General features: G+C 53.8%; 3 protein-coding genes across 3 annotated transcripts; all 3 read left to right on the top strand.

Moving 5' to 3' along the window:
- Positions 1-2318: 2318 nt before the first annotated feature.
- Positions 2319-3952, top strand: LOC109735792 (malonyl-coenzyme A:anthocyanin 3-O-glucoside-6''-O-malonyltransferase). Its single transcript, XM_020294991.4, has one exon. It carries the CDS (start codon positions 2363-2365, stop codon positions 3839-3841), a length of 1479 nt encoding a protein of 492 aa, XP_020150580.1. The 5' UTR covers positions 2319-2362; the 3' UTR covers positions 3842-3952.
- A 1683-nt stretch (positions 3953-5635) lies between these two features.
- Positions 5636-7785, top strand: LOC109735793 (phenolic glucoside malonyltransferase 1-like). The gene has a single exon (XM_020294992.4). It carries the CDS (start codon positions 6235-6237, stop codon positions 7663-7665), a length of 1431 nt encoding a protein of 476 aa, XP_020150581.2. The 5' UTR covers positions 5636-6234; the 3' UTR covers positions 7666-7785.
- A 4854-nt stretch (positions 7786-12639) lies between these two features.
- On the top strand, positions 12640-14084 carry LOC109735788 (anthocyanin 5-aromatic acyltransferase-like). The gene has a single exon (XM_020294988.3). The coding sequence runs from the start codon at positions 12647-12649 to the stop codon at positions 14000-14002; it is 1356 nt and encodes a 451-aa protein (XP_020150577.1). The 5' UTR covers positions 12640-12646; the 3' UTR covers positions 14003-14084.
- The last annotated feature ends 10104 nt before the right edge of the window (positions 14085-24188 follow it).

The raw sequence follows: 24188 nt of genomic DNA, 5'->3' as shown, positions 1-24188 counted from the left end.
GCTCCTTATTAATCCTAGCAATGACCTTCTTCTCCCTATCACAATGCTTCTCAGCCTCCTTCTTCTCAAGTTCTTCCTGCAACAGCTTGTTCTTCATAGCCAGATCACAAATGATTGTCTTTGCCCGGCCATCCCATCTTGGATCTATCCACTTCACATATTCGCAAGCCCTGAAATCCTGAAGATGTAAAAAAGTACTCAGTGTGAAAGACAGGAACCTTACATTTGCTCGAAGCCAAATCATACAAGCCTCTGAAATGTACCTCATATTGGCAACCCAACAACCTTCTGCCATAGTCCATGCCTTCATTTGCAACACGGCGAGCAGGGGAGCAGGGGGAACATGGCGAGCAGAAAGAAGAAGCCTCCAGAAAGAATGGGGATCATCACCTGACCGCTACTTTGCTTCCACTCCTCCTTGATGTGGTTCTGACCACCAGCGCCGGCCATCTCACTGAGCATCAGAGGACAAGGGAGAGCAGAGAAATAACACCGATGGCCTCGCCGCCTACTCTCGGTCAACAGCTCGCCGCCGGCGACAAATCAACTACATCTGTCGTCGCCGCCGGCGACAAATCAACTACATCCGCCGCCACCGGCGACAAATCAACTACATCCTCCCCGCCGCCGCCTACATAGGGTTAGGGATTTGGTTTCGTGTTTTCTGAATCGAGGGCCGGTGGTTTGGGTATGGACGGTTATACAGATCAAGGACTTTTTTGCGATAATTAATAAAAGCTCCGGGGGTTTTCTGGAAAATAACCGCTGGTCTCGTCCGACTCAACTCTTCCTACACTCCCACCCACTGACCCGTGGGCCACACGCCAGCTGTCAGGCCACGCGACAAGCAAATACGGCGGCGTACGAGCAAGGCACCGTATATGAACCAAATGGACAAGTTGTGGCACCAGTTTTTGACATTTTACAAGTTTAGGCACTAAAGTAACCGCGCCGGACATGTTTAGGCACCTCATTATAAAGCATCCAACCGATACATCCAACTCGCTGGGCTGCAGCACAACCAAGCTCAAAAGGAAAAACAAGAGAAAGAAAAGAGAAACAAGTGCCGACATCGGCAGATCAACTAAGCGACAAAGACAGGCAACCGCTGCACCTCCGGAGAAGTACCACCACATTCCTAGCATGCCGGAGCGTCGCGTACCAAGCAACACCTTCAAGAAGGAATGCGACGGAGCCGCCGCTGTTGCCCGAACGGATCCTAGGGTTTCCCCCGGTACGCGGAGGGCAGCGTGGAAGGGGGATACCCGACGCCCTACAGGAAGGTCTGGCGGCGCCCGCAGGCGTCACCGCGTTGGAGCCGGACAAGCCGCCAGGGATTTCTTCCAACCCAAACAACCACCACCACCCCGGACACTCCGTAATGCACCACCCAATCTGCCGCCCACCAGCATGTGCCACCACGGTCACCGAACCAACATCGCCGTCTCACTGGGGCCGCCAACACAAGACCTGGGGGGAGGGAAAGGAGACAACGGCCACGAGGGCAACCGCAACTCAACCGGCGGGAGGGGACAACCTCCATCGCTCGCGCGGAGCCGACCGGACGCGGCGACAGGGACTTGCCAGGCCACAACGGCCCGGCCGGACCCACATGGGTCCGGACAGTCCCTATCCCCACGCTGCAGCACGCCGGCCAACGAAGCCAGCACCGCCCTTAGACCGCCGACACCTCGCCACCACCAGGGAGCAACGCCGCCGCGCCGAGCCGCCGGCCCGCGTCAGTCCAGATCTGGGCCCGTGGGCCCTAACGGGCCCAGATCTGGGCCGAGCGGGCGCCACCAGCCGCCAGCACCACCGCGCCGCCCGCGACCAATGGCCGCGTCGTCGCGCCACCGCTGCCGGCCGAGCAGCACCACCGCGGTCAGGGGGCCCCCGCGCCCCCAACGCGCGCGGGGGGAAGAAACGGCCCGCCGCCGCCAGCGCCGCGCCGGCAGGGCTCGACGGACCAAGCCGGCGGCGGGAGGGGGGAGGGGGGAGGACGGGGAGGAGGGGCGGAGGAGAGGGGAGGAGTGGGGGGTTCGCCCGCCGCCTGCGGGGGGAGAGGGGGGCGGGCGAGCGAGCGAACGGGGCCGGCGGCGGCGGGAGGAGGCTAGGACGGCGGCGGCGGGGGAAACCCTAGCGGGAGGGAGCGGGAGCGGGTGGATAAACAAAATCTTCCATAACCCGCGCCGTGGCTCTTGGGCGCCCAGGAAGGACGGGGGCATGTGAGTGGTGAGACCCAGCGTGTTCGGTGTCCAAGACGAGGTTGGACCCGGCCTTAGATTGGATGGCCGGTAGTAAGATTGCCAGGCCCCGCGCCAGGAGCCACACCCGCATCAGCCACCATAGATGCCGGCCACTCATGCTGGCCAGGTCGGTGGGGTGGCTGTACCTTCGCATTGAATGGATTACGAGAGATCGTGCACCGAGTAGGCAGTACTCCAGTCTCCAGCATCAGACTCCTCGCAGAGCTGCTAGTGCTCCACCGATGGCTCGCGTCCTGCGCACCTCCCTCGTCGCGCCCTCGCCGGCCGGCGCCGCGCTCCACGAGCGCTCTCTCCCGCTCACCTACCTAGATGCGCTGTGGCTCCACGCCACGCCCGTCGAGCGCGTCTTCTTCTACCCCGACGCCACCAGCGACGTCCTCTCCAACCTCACCGACTCCCTGTCCAATGCGCTCGCCGCATTTTACCCTCTTGCCGGCCGACTCCGCCTCACCCCCGGCGCGCACAACCGCTACGAGCTCCACTGCCAGCCGGGCGACGGCGTCACCTTCACCGTCGCCGAGTACCACCACGTCGGCTTCGACGAGCTTGCGACTGACGACCCTACGGAGGTTGCCAAGATCGTGCCGCTTGTGCCGCCGCTGCCCGAAGGCGGCGCGGTGCTCGCCGTGCAGGCCACCGTGCTGCGCGGCGGCCTCGCTATCGGCGTGACCATTCACCACGCCGCCTGCGACGGGGTGTCCTCGACGCACTTCCTCCGCACCTGGGCCTGGGCGGCGGCGCCCTGCAGCGGTGCGAGCGCGCCTGAGCCGCCCTTCGTCGACCGCTCCATCATCCGCGCACGAGACGACCTGTACGACGCTTTCACAGCGCCCAGGCTGTCCAGCAACGACGACGACGGTGGGAATGGGAAACCCCCCAATTCGCCCGTCGTCCAGCAGCTCCTCGCCACGTTCACGCTGTCCAAGGAGCACCTGCAGAGCATCAAAGAAGCGGTCGCCGGCGAGGCGGAACGTCGTGGCGGGCCGCCGCCTCGCGCCACATCGATCATCGCGGCGTTCGGCTTCATCTGGCAATGCTACATCCGAGCTAAAGCAGGCACCGATGGCAAGGCAGCGTCGCCCTGCGGCGGCCGTGCCTACTTCCTCTTACCCGCGGACCACCGGACGAGGCTGGAGCCGCCCGTCCCCGACGAGTACCTGGGGAACTGCCTCGGTCCTTGCATCGCGTCAGCTCCCAGGAAGGATGTCGCTGCCGCCGGCGCGGACGGTCTGTTCACCGCGTGCGCGGCGATCGCCACGGCCATCGACGGAGTGGTGCGCGGTGGAGCCGCCTACTGGGACGGGTGGATGGAGCGCATCATCGAAGCGTACAGCGCAGGCGACTTGCCGCTAACGGTCGCCGGGTCGCCGAGGTTCCGCGTGTACGACACGGACTTTGGGTTCGGGCGGCCGGCAAAGGTGGATGTCGTGTCTGTGGCGAGGACCGGCGCGATGTCCGTGGCAGAGGCGCGCAGCGGCGGTGGCGGGGTGGAGGTGGGCATCTCTTTGCCGGCGGGTGCCATGGAGCGTTTCAACGAGTGCTTTGCCGATGCCGTCGCGTGCCTTTCGTCGTAGGAGCATTTATAATAACGGCATTGTCCTTTTAAGCGCTTTTGCAATAATATGTTTGGTTATGTTCTGTATAATAACTGCTGCTTACAAAGTGAATAAGTGATGTTTCTGTGATGGCGTGATTTGACAGCAAAACGCGTCAGGGGGAAGGAGGAAAGTGGTCGCTTCCATCGCATGGTCTATGAGATAATTGCATCTATAGTCCTCGTACTCGCTGGCGACGTCCACTTCAATCCAGAAACTTTTTTTTGCGGGCAATTCAGAGAGCTTTATTCATAAAATGGTCATCCTATGACAATCAGCCATAAGGCTGGTGACTAAGAAACTAGGAGTCTCATCGAGCCAGCAGTCCGTCACACTTAGTGTGCAAGTATTCTTATCACAGAGATGCGCCGGAACGTTAGCTGCTCGGTTTACATGAACAATATTAAAAAACTGAAAATCTCTAACTAGCTCTCTAATTTCTAACAAAATAGGAGCCGCAACTGAACGAGAATTGTGGCGAGTGTTCTAGAGATTTACCATCTCCAGGCAATCAACTTCCATGATCACTTGCGAGTAGCCGCGAATATAAGCAAAACGCGCACCCTCCCGCATTGACATCGCTTCAGCTATCAGTGGGTCTGTAATACCCATATGTGGTTTACACCAAGCTCCAAGGAGTCCGGTGGAGGACCTAGCCACACCACCAGTGCCACTGCAATTTCCATCAGAGTTTAGAGCGCCATCAGTATTGATTTTAATAACTCCCGGTTCAGGTGGCTTCCACCCATATCCTGGCAACACCTTTGCCATAGTTCTAGGCAAGTCCAGAATCGCCAAAGCTTCTTTTGTCCATTTCATGCATGAGGCAGGGTCCACACCTCCTTCTTCATGCTTTAATCGGTTCCTAGAATGCCAGATCGACCACATGATTGTAATGATAATAGCCCGATCCTTGTCTCTGAATCGATCATCACACAAGATGTCCCACGCCCAAGAATCCGGATGTAATCTTGGTAGACGTACCTCAAACATCGCAAAGGCCTCCTCCCAGTAGCGCTTTGCATGGGAATAATACATGAGTGCATGTTGTAAATCTTCATCCATGGCCAAGCAGATTTTGCAACGACCAATTTCTGCAATGTGCCTTCTCTTTAGTGTGCCTCATCAGGAAGAATCTCTCGAAGAACACGCCATCAAAAAACACGAACTTTTGGTAGGACTTTTAACTTCCACAAGGTCTTTCATAACTGTTGATCATCCATTGAAGTCTCAGTAGCCGTCCCTTCCTCTAGAGCAAGACGCTCGGCCTGAGTCACAAGAGCACGGTACACCGTCTTAACATTATAGTTACCTGTTCTGTCAAAAGCCCACGCATAAAAATCATCACCGCCTCCGAAACGGAGCGGTATGTTAAGGATTGCCTCCGCATCCGGGGCAATGAAATTGTTGCGAAACACCTGTTGACGCCACGTCAATTATCTGAATCGATAAGTTCAGAAACTATCTCCACCGAGGCGTTGGCCGGTCTCATTACGGGCATCAATGAGATGGTTCTAGGGATCCACTCCTCGGTCCAAACTGGAATGGTGCTGCCATCACCAACTCTCTTAATCAATCCCAGACGTAAGGCCTCCCTGCCCGCTATGATTGCTCGCCAAGTGGCCGAAGCTGACCTGGTTACTTGCATAAAATTACAATCTGGAAAATATTGACCTTTTAACACTCGAGCACACAAGGAATCTGGCTTCATCATCAGACGCCACCCTTGTTTTCCAAGTAATGCTAGGTTAAATTGATGCATGTCCCGAAAACCCATCCCACCTTGACATTTTGGAGTGGACATTTTTTTCCAAGAAAGCCAGTGCATACCTTTCTTATCAAGGGAACTATTCCTGAAATATTTAGCCATTGGGAAATTAATACTCACAACTCGAGATCCCCTACCCGAAATCCGCCATGTTTAGCACCGACACTCAAGGTGCTCTTTTCTTTTTGTTACATTTTTAATTGTTGTGAACTGGTGATACAACGTCCCTCAGTGGGCCAGCCCATCACAGCTCCGTGCGTGTGAAACAAGGGCAATTTGCATGGAAAAGAATATCTACCTGGCCGCAATCCACAATCTCAGGTTTGACCTGCCACATCAACAGTCTCTGTTTAGGAACACTTTCAAGATTTTAAATAGATCGGGATCATGCAGTTCGGTGTGCTGATCTTGAAAATTAGCAATTCAGGGTTCAATTTTATCTTCAACTAGAATTTCAAAGTTTGTTCTGGACTTTATCCGCTTGCGTGTTCGGTGTCGAAGACGACGTTGGAGTCGGCCTTGGATGGCCGGTAGTAATTGAAGATCGCCGGGCCCCGCGCCTGGACCCCACACCGGCATCAATCCCCATCGATGCCGGCCACTCATGCTGTACCTTCGCATTGAATGGATTAAGAGAGATCGTGTACCAAAGCAGGTACTCCAACCTCCAGGATTGGACTCTCGCAGACCTGGTATGGCTCGCGTCCTGCGCACCTCCCTCGTCGCGCCCTCGCCGGCCGGCGCCGCGCTCCACGAGCGCTCTCTCCCGCTCACCTACCTGGATGCGCTGTGGCTCCACGCCACGCCCGTCGAGCGCGTCTTCTTCTACCCCGACGCCACCAGCGACGTCCTCTCCAACCTCACGGACTCCCTGTCCAATGCACTCGCCGCATTCTACCCTCTTGCCGGCCGCCTCCGCCTCACCCCCGGTGCGCACAACCGCTACGAGCTCCACTACCAGCCGGGCGACGGCGTCACCTTCACCGTCGCCGAGCACCACCACGTCGGCTTCGGCGAGCTTGCCACGGACGACCCGACGGAGGTCGCCAAGATCGTGCCGCTGGTGCCGCCGCTGCCCGAAGGCGGCGCCGTGCTCGCCGTGCAGGCCACCGTGCTGCGCGGCGGCCTCGCTATCGGCGTGACCGTTCACCACGCCGCCTGCGACGGGGTGTCCTCGACGCACTTCCTCCGCACCTGGGCCTGGGCGGCGGCGGCCTGCAGCGGTGCGAGCGCGCCTGAGCCGCCCTTCGTCGACCGCTCCATCATCCGCCCACGAGACGACCTGTACGACGCTTTCACAGCGCCCAGGCTGTCCAGCAACGACGACGGTGGGAAACCCCCAGATTTGCCCGTCGTCCAGCAGCTCCTCGCCGCGTTCACGCTGTCCAAGGAGCACCTGCAGAGCATCAAAGCCGCGGTCGCCGGCGAGGCGGGATGCCGTGGCGTGCCGCCGCCTCGCGCCACATCGATCATCGCGGCGTTCGGCTTCATCTGGCAATGCTACGTCCGAGCTAAACCAGGAACCGATGGCAAGGCAGCGTCGTCCTGCGGCGGCCGTGCCTACTTCCTCTTGCCCGCGGACCACCGGACGCGGCTGGAGCCGCCCGTCCCCGACGAGTACCTCGGGAACTGCCTCGGGCCGTGCATCGCGTCAGCGCCCAGGAGGGATGTCGCTGCCGCCGGCGCAGACGGGCTGTTCACCGCGTGCGCGGCGATCGCCACGGCCATCGACGGAGTGGTGCGCGATGGAGCCGCCTACTGGGACGGGTGGATGGAGCGCATCATCGAAGCGTACAGCGCGGGCGGCTTCCCGCAGACAGTTGCAGGGTCGCCGAGGTTCCGCGTGTACGACACGGACTTTGGGTTCGGTCGGCCGGCAAAGGTGGATGTCGTGTCGGCGGCGAGGACCGGCTCGATATCCGTGGCGGAGGCGCGCGGCGGCGGCGGCAGCGGGGTGGAGGTGGGGATCTCTTTACCGGCTGGCGGCATGGAGCGTTTCAGCGAGTGCTTTGCCGATGCCATCGCGTGCCTTTAGTCGTAGGTATAATCGTACCTTGTCCTTTTTCTTTAAGTGCGCGTGGAGTCAGCTGTTTGGTTATGTTCTGTAATAACTGCTGCTTACAAAGTGATGCTTCTGTGATGCCGGGATTTGATAGCGAAATGCGTCATGGGGAAGGAGCAGAGTGTTTGCTTGCATCGCATGCTCTATGCTGTGTCTAGAGCAAAAAGTCACTTTGCCGATAAGAGCAACTCCAATGGAGCGACTCATTTCGTCCGTCGCCGTCCGTTTGAGTCGGCGCGGACACAAAAAGCGGCCCAACGCACAGACCTAAATGGGCGCGCGTCCGCTTTTCGTCCACGAACGACCCATTCCCGGCCCATTTTTGAGCCGGATTTGCGTCGGCGCGGACACGCGACGGACGCGCGCACGCTCGCCTTCTCCTCTCCCCGGGTCCGCTGGTCGGTGACACATTGGCCTCCCCCATCCAACAGCAACCGTCGCCCGCCTCCTTCATCGCCGCTGCCGCCGCCCATTTTTGCCGGCGACTCCACACCCGTCAAGCAACGCCGCCCACTCCCACGTCGCCCGCCACCGCCGTCTTGCCGCCAGGGAGCCGACTGCTTCCCACCCCCGCGCCCCCACCACACAGCCGCCCCACGACCAAGAAGCCGCCTCGCCGCCCCGGCCAGATCCTCACTGGCACGCTCGTTGGACGCCGGCCCACTCGTCAGACGCCGGCAGGGCAGCTAGCTGGTCCGTGTGCGCCGCGACTCCCTTCGCCGGCCGTCTCCTTCGTCGACGCCCGCAAGTTGTTCGACAGTTTGCCAAGGTACAAAATGGACTCCGCCGACGAGTTCTTTTTTCACAATTTTCTTTGCGACTCCGACGATTCATCGTCCGATTACGAGGAGATATTGGCTGCTGTGTTGGTCCATCACCACCTCAACAGCCAGCGACCGTTGTTCCGTGGCTCCATTCTAGGCCACCTTCCGGCGTTGAATCGCAACCGAGAGAGCGAGCATTTCCTTCTTTGGAAGGACTACTTTGATACAACAAACTCGTTGTTCAAACATCAAAAATTCCGCCGCCGTTTCCGTATGAGTAGGCATCTTTTCAACCGTATTAGAGAGGGGTGGTCGGCTATGATGACTATTTGGAGTGCAAAGAGGATGCCGTTTGCAAGATTGGTTTCTCCTCTTATCAGAAATGCACTGCCGCCATCCGAATGCTTGCATACGGAGTGCCCGATGATCTCATTGACGAGTACGTCTGTATGAGTGAGTCTACATGCCTAGAGTCCCTGTATAAGTTCTGCAAGGGTGTTATTGTTGTGTTTGGCCCTGAGTACTTGAGAGAGCCGACGACTGCTGAAGATACAGCCCGTTTGTTGGCGATGAATGCCAGCAGGGGCTTTCCAGGGATGTTTGGCAGCATAGACTGAATGCACTGGGAGTGGAAGAACTGCCCTTCTGCTTGGCAAGGGCAGTATAAGGGCCATGTTAGGGCTTGCACTGTCATACTAGAGGCCGTGGCGTCTCAAGATCTCTGGATCTGGCACTCTTTCTTTGGCATGGCCGGATTACACAATGATACCAACGTGCTTCAGCGCTCGCCGGTGTTTGCTAGGCTTGCCGAAGGCAACAGTCCACCGGTGAACTTTACTGTCAACGGCCACAACTACGACAAAGGATACTACCTGGGTGACGGTATCTATCCTCAGTGGACCACTATTGTCAAGACAATACGCAACCCTGTCGGAGAGAAGAGGAAAAGACACTAGTAGAAAAGGGCTTAATGTGAATCACATTAGTCCCGGTTTGTAACTGAACCGGCACCAATGTGACCATTAGTGCCGGTTCCAACGGCTAGGCGGGCGGCCCTCATTACTACCGGTTTGTGGTGAACCTTTAGACCGGTTCGTGCCACGAACCGGTAGTAATGAGGTGGTGGCAGGCTTCTGTCAGGCTGGGGTCCGGCCAGAACCTTTAGTACCAGTTCATGCCACGAACCGGGACTAGAGACGAACCTTTAGTCCCGGTTCATATAACCAACCGGTACTAAAGGTCACACTATATATAGTGCTTCGTCCAGCCCGAGCCGAAGCGCTCTGTTTTTTCCCTCTCCTCTATTTTCTTCCTCTTCCTCTCGAGCTCACACTTCATTTTTGCCAAAATTTGTGAAGATTTGAAGGCACCCCATCCATCCAAGTGATCACAAAGGTTAGCAACTTTGTCCTTTCATCTCTCATTGCTAGATTAGCTCTTGCAATGCTCTATAAATATAGTGATTTGTGGGTTTTTGTCGGTGTACAAAAAGAGGGGTGCGTTTTTGTACCCCTATACCTGTGCACGGGCGGTCGGAGCCGCGTCTACGGTCACGCCGAGCAGAACAGGGGAGGTAAGCCAGGGTAAGATCCAAGCCCAAGATAATAAGAGCAACGCCAAGGCCAAGACCACAAAGAGCAGAGGGACGAAACAGGCTCCCCCGGCAAGACCCTTGCCGGGGCAGCTGGCCCCACACCAACAGAGCGATCCACCCTTGAGCCCACGGTCCCCAACGCCATCATCCACGTGGTGCCAGGGCTCGGGAAGGCACCTCTGTGGTGGCATGCAGATCTTTGTGAAGACATATTCAAGATCAGATAAGGATTAGAAGACGACGATCCTCACAAGATCCTTGCCGAGTAAGGCCACCAGACCCCCGGCAAGGCCCTTGCCGGGACGACAGCGCGCCACGGCAAGACCCTTGCCGGGCCACCCGGCAAGGTCCTCGCCAAGGACGCCAGCAGGGCCACCGCCAGGCCCACGCCAACCAAGCTTCCACCACCGTTCACATGCAGCTGCCAGCCCAATCAGCTGGGCGGGCACCTGCGTGGCAACATGCAGCTCCCAGGGCAACTCATTGAGCGCCTGCGTGGCGGCATGCAGATCTTCGTGAAGGCTCCGCCACTGCGCCACCTCAGCTGCCTGCCTGCCTACATGGCACCACGCGCCTCACTGGCCAGGGCGCGTGTCAAAGCGAGGAGGAGCGGCGACGGACGGGACAGGCCTCGCCCCCGTCCCCAATAAAGCAAGGGGACACCTAAGCTACGCATTAAATGCGTCTTGTCCTGTAATACGAGCGATAAGCTCAGTGCACTGTATGCCTTTCCACCTCCTGTGTGCCACTGTGGCAGCCCCTTCCGACTATAAGAGGAGGCCCATGGCATACTGAAGAAGGATTCGGCTCTTTTGGACCACGCACTCACCACAGCTAGTTCGAGAGCTCAAGAACTCTCTGAAATACACCCATCAAAGCAGGACTAGGGTTTTACGCATCCTCGCGGCCCAAACCTGGGTAAACGATTCTTGTGCTGGCTACTGATCCTGCTCTTCTTGCAACCCTGCGCCCCAGCAACCGTAGTAGAGATTCTTGTGATCCCATAGGTGTCGTTCCCCACCGACATCTTTGGCGCGCCAGGTAGGGGGCGCAATTGTGAAAATCTGGTCTAGTAGTTAGCCTAGCGGTTCTTCGTCGCCATGGCTCCCAAGAAGAAGACGACCACGGCGATCGGCTCGTTGTGAGCCGAACGGCCCGTGCCGGTGCGCACGAGCAGTGGACCGGTCGCGGACAGGACCCGGGCCGCGGTCCGCGAGCACCAGCATCGCCCTAGCAGTCAGAGCCTGGCGAGCGGCGTCGTTCGCGCCCCAGTTGACTGACCGCACGTCGCCAGATCCAAAGACGGAGCTGGGCCCCCTGCAGGCGGCGCGGGGCCCTTCAGGGATGTCGTTGTGCCACCTCTGGGCGGCGCAGCGACCTTCAAGACGCCCACGCCGGCGACCACTGCGCGCTTTTCCCATGGTGTGCGCGCCGAGCAGCGTCACCACGCTGGTGACCCTGGGCACCGCCGTGGGAAGAGCCCTGTGCGTCATCCGCGGGATGAAGGGGTTCAGCATGCCCGCCGAAGCGCTGGCGAAAATGGGTGCATGATGACTAGGCACGCACGGAGCTGCAGCGCCAGCGCCTCGCCTTCGAGCGCTTCGAAGCTCGGCGCCGTGGCCGGGACGAGGGAGGCGTCGTCGTCCTCGACGACAAAGACGACGACGCGCCGCCGCCACCGGTCCACCATGGAGACTCCGGGCAGGGGTCCAGCAGCGGCGTCCGCGCCATCAAGAAGGAGAATGCCGCCGCCGCCGACGAGGACGTCGGCGACTTCGCCGCGCTCAGCGACTTCTTCGTCCCGTAGTTGTTTTTTTAAAATAACTTATGTAGCGCCGAACATGTCCAATATTAATGCCAAGTTTGCCGAATTTAGCCGAACTAAGCCGAATTTGGTTTTTTCAAAATAAAAAACCCGCGTCTGGGGGCGACCCTGGGGCGAGCGCCCCCACGCCGATTTAGCGCCGGCTCGCCCCCAGGGGGCGCATAAAATCGCCGCCTGGGGGGCCAACGGCTGGAGATGCTCTCACAACTCGGGATCCCCTACCCGAGATCCGCCGGGTTTAGCACCGACACTCAAGGTGCTCTTTTCTTTTTGTTACATTTTTAACTGGTGATACAACGCCACTCAGTGGGCCAGCCCATCACACCTCCGTGGGTGTGAAACAAGGGCAATTTGCATGGAAAAAAATATCTACCTCAACCGCAACCGACAATCTCAGGTTTGACCTGCCACGTCAACAGACGCTGTTTAGGAAAACCTTCAAGATTTAAAATAGATCCGGATCATGGGGTTCGGTGTGCTGATTTCAAAAATTAGCAATTCAAGGTTCAATTTTATCTTCAACTACAATTTCAAAGTTTGTTCTGGACTTTATCCGCTTGCGTGTTCATTGTCGAAGACGAGGTTGGAGTCGGCCTTGGATGGCCGGTAGTAATTGAAGATCGCCAGGCCCCGCGCCTGGACCCCACACCGGCATCAATCCCCATCGATGCCGGCCACTCATGCTGTACCTTCGCATTGAATGGATTATGAGAGATCGTGTAGCATAGCAAGTACTCCAACCTCCAGGATCGGACTCCTCGTAGACCTGCTATGGCTCGCGTCCTGCGCGCCTCCCACGTTGCGGCCTTGCCGGCCGGCGCCGCGCTCCACGAGCTCTCTCTCCCGCTCACCTACCTAGATGCGGTGTGGCTCCACGCCCCGCTCGTCGAGGGCGTCTTCTTCTACCCCGACGCCACCAGCGACGTCCTCTCCAACCTCACAGACTCCTTGTCCAATGCACTCGGCGCATTTTACCCTCTTGCCGGCCGCCTCCGCCTCACCCCCGGCACGCACAACCGCTACGAACTCCACTACCAGCCGGGCGACGGCGTCACCTTCACCGTCGCCGAGTACGACAATCACCATGTCGGCTTCGAGGAGCTTGCCACTGACGGGCCGACGGAGGTTGCCAAGATCGTGCCGCTGGTGCCGCCGCTGCCCGAAGGCGGCGCCGTGCTCGCCGTGCAGGCCACTGTGCTGCGCGGTGGCCTCGCTATCGGCGTGACCGTTCATCACGCCGCCTACGACGGGGTGTCCTCGACGCACTTCCTCCGCACCTGGGCCTGGGCGGCGGCGGCCTGCAGCGGTGCGGGCGCGCCTGAGCCGCCCTTCGTCGACCGCTCAATCATCCGCGCACGAGACGACCTGTACGACGCTTTCACAGCGCCCAGGCTGTCCAGCAACGACGACGACGGTGGGAAACCCCCCGATTCGCCCGTCGTCCAGCAGCTCCTCGCCACGTTCACGCTGTCCACGGAGTACCTGCAGAGCATCAAAGAAGCGGTCGCCGGCGAGGCGGAACGCCTTGGCGTGCCGCCGCCTCGCGCCACATCGATCATCGCGGCGTTCGGCTTCATCTGGCAATGCTACGTCCGAGCTAAACCAGGCACCGATGGCAAGGCAGCGTCGTCTTGCGGCGGCCGTGCCTACTTCCTCTTACCGGCGGACCACCGGACGAGGCTAGAGCCGCCCGTCCCCGACGAGTACCTCGGCAACTGCCTCAGTCCATGCATCGCGTCAGCACCCAGGAGGGATGTCGCTGCCGCTGGCGTGGACGGTCTGTTCACCGCGTGCGCGGCGATCGCTACGGCCATTGACGGAGTGGTGCGCGGCGGTCCCGGATACTGGGACCGGTGGATGGATTGGATCAGTGGGGCGTACAGCGCGGGCGACGACTTGTCGCTAACGGTCGCAGGGTCGCCGAGGTTCCGCGTGTACGACACAGACTTTGGGTTCGGGCGGCCGGCAAAGGTGGATGTCGTATCGGTGGCGAGGACCGGCGCGATGTCCGTGGCAGAGGCGCGCAGCGGCGGCGGCGGGGTGGAGGTGGGCATCTCTTTGTCGGCGGGTGCCATGGAGCGTTTCAACGACTGCTTTGCCGATGCCATCGCGTGGCTTTCGTGGTAGGAGTATGTTTAATGAGGGCATCCTTCTTTTAAGTGCCTGCTCAATAAGATGTTTGGTTATGCTTTGTAAGAACATCTACAGCCGGACTTGACAAATCCGACCCCCTCAAACGCCTACGCACATGCGTCCGCGGACAGTGACCGGTCATCTCTCAAAAAACGCATTCCATATCTAGATACCTCAAATTAAAAACTTCAAATCCATATTATTTCCTCTAAAAAATCCATATTATTACATGCAACATGAAACCTAATCTACGCGAAGCTCGTCCGGTTCCGCTCCCCGCTCGTCCAGCTCCGCGCTGGCCATGTCCGGCAGCCGTCTGCGCTCCTCAGAGTGTTGGTACGGTCGCCGAGAAGGTAGGGTAGGGCATATGACATGAGCTGGCTCACGGGACTCAAGGCCCTGTCGTCTCCCATGCGCTACTCTTCCTCGTCGTAGACCGGAACTTGAACGGTGCCGGTGGACGTCAGATCGATGATGGATCCGTCCGGGGATGAGCTGCCGACGTCCACCACGACGCGGTTGCAGCGCTCAGACTGATGCGCCATACGGGGCACCAGAGAATGCGACTCCGCCTCGCCGACGTCCGCCACCTCCCGCGCCCGGTGCCTTGCACAGCATGCACGCCGTGCCATGGCCTCGTGGGACGATGGTGCGTCCCCAATATCGGCGCACCACTGGAGGGGTTGTGCGTCCGCCAGCGCGTTCGGACGCCAGACGAACCGCACGGCCTCCGGCGAGGCAGCTACGGCCGGCCTAGCGCCGGATCCATGCCCCATTTGGGCTGACGCAATGGATTCCCGACGGATGGAGTCCGAGCATAGCCGTCCACGGGCTTCCTCCCGGGCGTGGAGGAGTGCAAGCCGGATGGCCATCTCCTCCTCGGGGCCGCGCGGGATGAGTTCGGGGTCGACGGATCTGGAGGTGAAGGACTCGGTCCGCTGCCCGCCATGCCGGAGACGACCAGAAGGAGTCGGAGACCAGTTTGGGTGGCGGAGGGAAGTGGAGGGGAGGGGAGTGAAGTGGCTAAGGTTTAGTCCGGCGAGCGGATGGGGAGAATTTTATGTGGAGTCGGATGGGCCAGCGTGGGTCGGGTCCGACGTGGCGGGTGTGCCCGGACGCCTTATATCCGCCACAGGGTTGGAGATGGGGGTGCCAGTCAGCCCGGACGTTTAGGGCCCGTTTGAGGCGTCCGTCTGAGTCAAAAATATATGACCGGTCAGTGACCGGGCGGCCCGCCTGGACATCTGAGGCGGGTTTGAGAGGTCCGACTGTAGATGCTTTAATAGCTGCTGCTTACAAAGTCAATAGGTGATGTTTCTGTGATGACGTGATTTGACAGCGAAACGCGTCGTGGGGAAGGAGTAGAGTGGTTGCTTCCATCGCATGGTCTATGCTTTGGCTAGAGCAAAAAGTCACTTTGCCAATAAGCACTTTATTTTGAATAGTTTGAAAATCACATTTCTAAAGTTTCAAGAAATGCTAGAATGAATTTTACATTCTTTGCATATAAAATAAATTCCACAATAGTTATATGTAGGTTGACTGGGTTTACAATTTGGTAAACTGATTTTGTGTGAGAAGGAATGGTTGAAGAGGTTCCGCACCCCTTCGTAATGACTTGGGTGCATAGGAGATAGCCCTCCTCTGCCTCCTGTTTGCGCTCCGGATCTGCCTCATCTCCCATGGGCTTCAGGACATGGTGGATCCAGGCCCTTGCCGCCCCCGCCCCCACCCCATGTTTTTTTTCTTTATTAGGGTTTGTGTCTTGGTTAGGAAGGCGAGACGTCGACTGCTCCCTGAAGATGGAATAAGGTTCTCGCGCCTAGCCCCGTCCCGGTGGTGTGTCTAGCGTCGCCGGAGGGCATGTGGATGTGTGTCCCCGACGGATCTCACAGGATTCGGTTGATGTTTGTCTTCGATGGATCTGCTTGGATCTATTACTCCTTCATCTGCGTTCGTGTGTCTACAAGTTTCCTTACAATCTACCCTTCTTTTCATTGATGCCGGTTGTTGTTCTGGTGCGCTGATCCTGTGAGGTCTTAGCACGATGACTTTTTAACTATCTACTACAACAAGATTTGTATGGCCCGGTGAGGGAGGGCGATGACGGTGACGCGCCATCGGCTCTCTCAAGTGCTTGTAGTAGTTGTTAAGTGGTCTACAGATCATGTAAGTTTCGTTACTTCAAGTGTTCTTTGTGCCGCCTTTTACAGTTGATGAATATATTGAAATTTTTCAAAAATAAAAAATGAACGGTTTGGAGAAGAAAAAAAGTTGGACGAAGGAAAAAGAAGAATGGTCGTTGGATCTTAATCTAGTGACGCAAAAAATTAACTTATCCAAAATAATTTTATAGGCGACTTAAGTATAGCCAGTCATTCTACATTGTAATATGTATGTACACTTAAGGCATCTCTAAAGCGAACCCTCAAACCTTATGGAAGCGTCCGGACCGCACTGTTCGGATGCAATTTTTCATCCAACGCAGTCCGGTATCGGTCTACCAACGCGTTTTGACGTTTGTTTTTCCGCAACTGGAACCAAACAAAAAGGAGTTTCGTAGGAGTCCGTGTTGGAAATATGCCCTAAAGGCAATAATAAATGGTTATTATTATATTTCTTTGTTCATGGTAATTGTCTATTATTCATGCTATAATTGTATTGTCCGGAAATCGTAAGACATGTGTGAATACATAGACCACAACCTGTCCCTAGTAAGCCTCTAGTTGACTAGCTCGTTGATCAACTGATAGTCATGGTTTCCTGACTATGGACATTGGATGTGATTGATAACGGGATCACATCATTAGGAGAATGATGTGATGGACAAGACCCAATCCTAAGCATAGCATAAAAGATCGTGTAGTTTCGTTTGCTAGAGCTTTTCCAATGTCAAGTATCTTTTCCTTAGACCATGAGATCGTGCAACTCCCGGATACCGTAGGAGTGCTTTGGGTGTGCCAAACGTCACAACGTAACTGGGTGACTATAAAGGTGCACTACGGGTATCTCCGAAAGTGTCTGTTGGGTTAGCACGGATCGAGACTGGGATTTGTCACTCCGTGTGACGGCGAGGTATCTCTGGGCCCACTCGGTAATGCATCATCATAATGAGCTCAATGTGACTAAGGCGTTAGTCACGGGATCATGCATTGCGGTACGAGTAAAGAGACTTGCCGGTAACGAGATTGAACAAGGTATTGGGATACCGACGATCGAATCTTGGGCAAGTAACATACCGTTTGACAAAGGGAATTGCATACGGATTGATTGAATCCTCGACACCGTGGTTCATCCGATGAGATCATCGTGGAGCATGTGGGAGCCAACATGGGTATCCAGATCCCGCTGTTGGTTATTGACCGGAGAGGCGTCTCGGTCATGTCTGCATGTCTCCCGAACCCGTATGGTCTACACACTTAAGGTCCGGTGACGCTAGGGTTGTAGAGATATATGTATGCGGAAACCCGAAAGTTGTTCGGAGTCCCGGATGAGATCCCGGACGTCACGAGAGGTTCCGGAATGGTCCGGAGGTGAAGAATTATATATAGGAAGTCAAGTTTCGGCCACCGGGAAAGTTTCGGGGGTTACCGGTATTGTACCGGGACCACCGGAAGGGTCCCGGGGGTCCACCGGGTGGGGCCACCTGTCCCGAAGGGCCCCGTGGGCTGAAAGTGGAAGGGAACCAGCCCTTAGTGGGCTGGGGCGCCCCCCTTGGGCCTCCCCCCATGCGCCTAGGGTTGGGAACCCTAGGGGGGGAGCTTCCCCCTTGCCTTGGGGGGCAAGGCACCCCTTCCCCCCACTTGGCCGCCGCCCCCCTTGGAGATCTGATCTCCCATGGGCTGGCGCCCCCCCAGGGGTCCTATAAATAGTGGGGGGGAGGGAGGGCAGCAACACACAGCCTTGGGCGCCTCCCTCCTCCCCTGCAACACCTCTCTCTCTCTCTCGCAGAAGCTTGGCGAAGCCCTGCCGGAGACCCGCTACATCCACCACCACACCGTCGTGCTGTTGGATCTCCATCAACCTCTCCTTCCCCCTTGCTGGATCAAGAAGGAGGAGACGTCGCTGCACCGTACGTGTGTTGAACGCGGAGGTGCCGTCCGTTCGGCACTCGGTCATCGGTGATTTGGATCACGGCGAGTACGACTCCGTCATCCACGTTCATTGGAACGCTTCCGCTCGCGATCTACAAGGGTATGTAGATGCACTCCCTTCCCCTCGTTTCTAGTAGACTCCATAGATGCATCTTGGTGAGCGTAGGAAAATTTTAAAATTATGCTACGATTCCCAACAGTGGCATCATGAGCCAGGTCTATGCGTAGTTACTATGCACGAGTAGAACACAAAGAAGTTGTGGGCGTTGAGTTTGCCAATTCTTCTTGCCGCTACTAGTCTTTTCTTGTTTCGGCGGCATTGTAGGATGAAGCGTCCCGGACCGACCTTACACGTACACTTACGTGAGACAGGTTCCACCGACTGACATGCACAAGTTGCATAAGGTGGCTAGCGGGTGTCTGTCTCTCCTACTTTAGTCGGAACGGATTCGATGAAAAGGGTCCTTATGAAGGGTAAATAGAAATTGGCAAATCACGTTGTGGTCATACGTAGGTAAGAAACGTTCTTGCTAGAAACCTACAAACCACGTAAAAACTTGCAACAACAATTAGAGGACGTCTAACTTGTTTTTGCAGCAAGTGCTATGTGATGTGATATGGCCAGAAGATGTGATGAATGATATATGTGATGTATGAGATTGATCATATTCTTGTAATAGGAATCACGACCTACATGTCGATGAGTATGACAACCGGCAGGAGCCATAGGAGTTGTCTTTATTATTTTGTATGACCTGCGTGTCATTGAATAACGCCATGTAAATTACTTTACTTTGTTGCTAAACGCGTTAGCCATAGAAGTAGAAGTAATCGTTGGCGTGACGACTTCATGAAGACACAATGATGGAGATCATGATGATGGAGATCATGGTGTCATGCCGGTGACGAAGATGATCATGGTGCCCCGAAGATGGAGATCAAAGGAGCATAATGATATTGGCCATATCATGTCACTATTTGATTGCATGTGATGTTTATCATGTTTTTGCATCTTATTTGCTTAGAACGACAGTAGTAAGTAAGATGATCCCTTATAATAATTTCAAGAAAGTGTTCACCCTAACTGTGCATCGTTGCGAAGGTTCGTTGTTTCGAAGCACCACGTGATGATCGGGTGTGATAGATTCTAACGTTCGAATACAACGGGTGTTGACGAGCCTAGCATGTACAGACATGGCCTTGGAACACACGCAATACACTTAGGTTGACTTGACGAGCCTAGCATGTACAGACATGGCCTCGGAACACGGAGGACCGAAAGGTCGAGCATGAGTCGTATAGAAGATACGATCAACATGGAGATGTTCACCGATCTTGACTAGTCCGTCTCACGTGATGATCGGACACGGCCTAGTTAAACTCGGATCATGTTTCACTTAGATGACTAGAGGGATGTCTATCTGAGTGGGAGTTCATAATCAGATGAACTTCATTATCATGAACATAGTCAAAAAGGTATTTGCAAATTATGTCATAGCTTGCGCTTTAGTTCTACTGGTTAAGATATGTTCCTAGAGAAAATTTAGTTGAAAGATGGTAGTAGCAATTATACGGACTGGGTCCGTATACTGAGGATTGTCCTCATTGCTGCACAGAAGGCTTATGTCCTTAATGCACCGCTCGGTGTACTGAACCTCAGCGTCGTCTGTAGATGTTACGAAACATCTGACATACACGTTTTGATGACTACGTGATAGTTCAGTGCGGTTTAGAATTGTGGCACCAAAGACGTTTTTGAAACGTCGCAGAACATGTGAGATGTTCCGAAGACTGAAATTGGGATTTCAGACTAGTGCCCACGTCAAGAGGTATGAGACCTCTGACAAGTTTCTTAAGCCTGCAAACTAAGGGAGAAAAGCTCAATCGTTGAGCGTGTGCTCAGATTGTCTGAGTGCCACAATCGCTTGAATCGAGTGGGAGTTAATCTCCCAGATGAGATAGTGATAGTTCTCCATAGTCACTGCCACCAAGCTAGTAGAGCTTCGTGATGAACTATAACATATCAAGGATAGTTATGATGATCCTTGAGCTATTCGCGATGTTTGACACCGCAAGAGTAGAAATCAAGAAGGAGCATCAATTGTTGATGGTTAGTAAAACCACTAGTTTAAGAAGGGCAAGAGCAAAAGGGATACTTCATGAAACAGCAAGTCGTTTGCTGCTCTAGTGAAGAATCCCAAGGTTGAACCCAAACCCGAGACTAAGTGCTTCTGTAATGAGAGGAACGGTCACTGAAGCAGTACTACCCTAGATACTTGGTAGATGAGAAGGCAGGCAAGGTCGACAGAAGTATATTGGATATACGTTATATGAATGTGTACTTTACTAGTACTCCTAGCAGCACCAGGGTATTAGATACTGGTTCGGTTGCTAAGTGTTAGTAACTCGAAATAAAAGCTGCGGAATAAACGGAAACTAGCTAAAGGTGAGATGACGATATGTGTTGGAAGTGTTTCCAAGGTTGATGTGATCAAGCATCGCATGCTCCCTCTACCATCGAGATTTGGTGTTTGCGTTGAGCATGATTGGATTATGTTTATCGCAATACGGTTATTCATTTAAGGAGAATAATGGTTACTCTGTTTATTTGAATAATACCTCCAATGGTCTTGCACCTAAAATGAATCTCGATCGTAGTGATACACATGTTCATGCCAAAAGATATAAGATAGTAATGATAGTACCACATACTTGTGGCACTGCCACTTGAGTCATATTGGTGTAGAACGCATGAAGAAGCTCCATGTAGGTGGATCTTTGGACTCACTCGTTTTTGAAAAGATTGAGACATGCGAACCATGTCTATTGGTATATATGCATGAAGAAACTCCATACAGATGGATCGTTTGGACTCACTTGATTATGAATCACTTGAGACATGCAAATCATACCACATGGGCAAAATGACTGAAAGTCCTCGTTTTCATTGAGATGGAACAAGAGAGCAACTTATTGGAAGTAATACATTTTTGATGTACGCAGTCCAATGAGTGCTGAGGCATGCAGTGGATATCGTTATGTTCTTACTTCACAGATGATTTGAGTAGATGCTGAGTGTATTTACTTGATGAAACACTAGTCTGAATTATTGAAAGGTTCAAGTAATTTCAAAGTGAAGTTGAAGATCGTCGTGACAAGAGGATAAAATGTCTGTGATATGATCATAGAGATGAGTATCTGAGATACGAGTTTGGCACACAATTGAGACATTGTGGAAAGTGTTTCACAATGAATACCGCCTGGAACACCATAGTGTGATGGTGTGTCCGAACGTCATAACTGCACCCTATTAAATATGGTGCATACTATGATGTTTCTTATCAAATTACCACTATCGTTTATGGGTTAGGCATTAGAGACAACCGCATTCACTTTAAAAGGGGAACCACGCAATTCCGTTGAGACGACACCGTTTATAGAAACCTAAGTTGTCGTTTCTTAAAAGTTTGGGACTGCGATGCTTATGTGAAAAAGTTTCAGGCTGATAAGCTCGAACCCAAAGCGGATAAATGCATCTTCATAGAATACCCAAAATACAGTTGGGTATACCTCCTATTTCAGATCTGGAAGCAAAAGTAATTGCTTCTAGAAACGAGTCCTTTCTCGAGGAAAAGTTTCTCTCGAAAGAATTGAGTGGGAGGATGGTGGAGACTTGATAAGGTTATTGAACCGTCGCTTCAACTAGTGTGTAGCAGGGCACAGGAAGTTGTTCCAGTGGCACCTACACCAATTGAAGTGGAAGCTTATGATAGTGATCATGAAACTTCGGATCAAGTCACTACCAAACCTCGTAGGACGACGAGGATGCGCACTACTTCAGAGTAATGCGTGATCCTGTCTTGGAAGTCATGTTGCTAGACAACAATGAACCTACGAGCTATGGAGAAGCGATGGTGGGCCCATATTCCGACGAATGGCTCGAGGCCATGAAATCCGAGATAGAATCCATGTATCAGAACAAAGCATGGACTTTGGTGAACTTGCCCGATGATCGGCAAGCCATTGAGATAAATGGATCTTTAAGAAGAAGACGGACATGGACGGTAATGTTACCATCTATGAAGCTCGACTTGTGGCAAAGAGTATTTTCACAAGTTCAAGGAGTTGACTACGATGAGTTTTTCTCATCCGTAGCGATGCTTAGGTCCGTCGGAATCATGTTAGCATTAGCTACATTTATGAAATCTGGCAGATGGATGTCAAAACAAGTTTCCTTACCAGTTTTCGTAAGGAAAGGTTGTATGTGATACAATCAGAAAGGTTTTGTCGATCCTAAGGATGCTAAAAGGTATGCTAGCTCCAGCGATCCTTCCATGGATTAGAGCAAGCATCTCGGAGTCAGAATATACGCTTTGATGGAGTGATCAAAGTTTTTGGGTTTATACAAAGTTTGTTAGAAACTTGTATTTACAATAAAGTGAGTGGGAGCGCTACAACATTTCTGATAAGTATATGTGAATGACATATTGTTGATCCGAAATGATGTAAAATTTCTGGAAAGCATAAAGGGTTGTTTGAAAGGAGTTTTTCAAAGGAAGACCTGGATAAAGCTACTTACATATTGGGCATCAAGATCCATAGAGATAGATCCAGACGCCTGATGATACTTTCAAAAGACAGCACACCTTGACATGATTTTGAGAAGGAGTTCTTGGCTGTGTTACAAGGTGTGAGTATTGAGTGAGACTCAAGACCTGACCACAGCAGAAGATAGAGAAAGGACGAAGGTCGTCCCCTATGCTTTAGACGTAGGCTCTATAGTATGCTATGCTGTGTACCGCACATGTAGTGTGCCTTGCCATGAGTTGGTCAAGAGGGTACAATGGTGATCCGGGAAAGGATCTCATGACAGCGGTCGAACTTATCCTTAGTACCTAGTGGATTAAGGAATTTTCTCGATTATGGAGGTGGAAAGGAGTTCGTCGTAAAGGGTTACGTCGATGCGAACTTTGACACTAATCCGGATGACTCTGAGTAGTAAACCGGATTCGTATAGTAGAGCAATTATTTGAAATGGCTCCAAATAGCGCGTGGTAGCATCCACAAGATGACATAGATATTCGTAAAGCACACGGTTCTGAAAGGTTCAGACCCGTTGGCTAATAACCTCTCTCACAAGCATAACATGACCAAACCAGAACACATTGAGTGATAATCACATAGTGATGTGAACTAGATTGTTGACTCTAGTAAACTCTTTAGATGTTGGTCACATGGTGATGTGACCAGTGAGTGTTAATCACATGGTGATGTGAACTAGATTATTGACTCTAGTGCAAGTGGGAGACTGTTGGAAATATGCCCTAGAGGCAATAATAAATGGTTATTATTATATTTCTTTGTTCATGGTAATTGTCTATTATTCATGCTATAATTGTATTGTCCGGAAATCGTAACACATGTGTGAATACATAGACCACAACCTGTCCCTAGTAAGCCTCTAGTTGACTAGCTCGTTGATCAACTGATAGTCATGGTTTCCTGACTATGGACATTGGATGTCATTGATAACGGGATCACATCATTAGGAGAATGATGTGATGGACAAGACCCAATCCTAAGCATAGCATAAAAGATCGTGTAGTTTCGTTTGCTAGAGCTTTTCCAATGTCAAGTATCTTTTCCTTAGACCATGAGATCGTGCAACTCCCGGATACTATAGGAGTGCTTTGGGTGTGCCAAATGTCACAACGTAACTGGGTGACTATAAAGGTGCACTACGGGTATCTCCGAAAGTGTCTGTTGGGTTGGCACGGATCGAGACTGGGATTTGTCACTCCGTGTGACGGAGAGGTATCTCTGGGCCCACTCGGTAATGCATCATCATAATGAGCTCAATGTGACTAAGGCGTTAGTCATGGGATCATGCATTGCGGTACGAGTAAAGAGACTTGGCGGTAACGAGATTGAACAAGGTATTGGGATACCGACGATTGAATCTCGGGCAAGTAACATACCGTTTGACAAAGGGAATTGCATACGGATTGATTGAATCCTCGACACCGTGGTTCATCTGATGAGATCATCGTGGAGCATGTGGGAGCCAACATGGGTATCCAGATCCC

The sequence above is a fragment of the Aegilops tauschii genome, chromosome 2 (assembly GCF_002575655.3).
Source record: "Aegilops tauschii subsp. strangulata cultivar AL8/78 chromosome 2, Aet v6.0, whole genome shotgun sequence".
Taxonomy (NCBI): domain Eukaryota; kingdom Viridiplantae; phylum Streptophyta; class Magnoliopsida; order Poales; family Poaceae; genus Aegilops; species Aegilops tauschii.
The sequence above is the reverse complement of the archived record's forward strand: the minus strand, read 5'-3'. Positions and strand labels throughout refer to the sequence as shown.

Coding starts and splice junctions, on each gene's coding strand:
- LOC109735793 (XM_020294992.4), top strand. CDS start 6,235: ATGCTGTACCTTCGCATTGAATGGATTAAGAGAGATCGTGTACCAAAG.
- LOC109735792 (XM_020294991.4), top strand. CDS start 2,363: ATGCTGGCCAGGTCGGTGGGGTGGCTGTACCTTCGCATTGAATGGATT.
- LOC109735788 (XM_020294988.3), top strand. CDS start 12,647: ATGGCTCGCGTCCTGCGCGCCTCCCACGTTGCGGCCTTGCCGGCCGGC.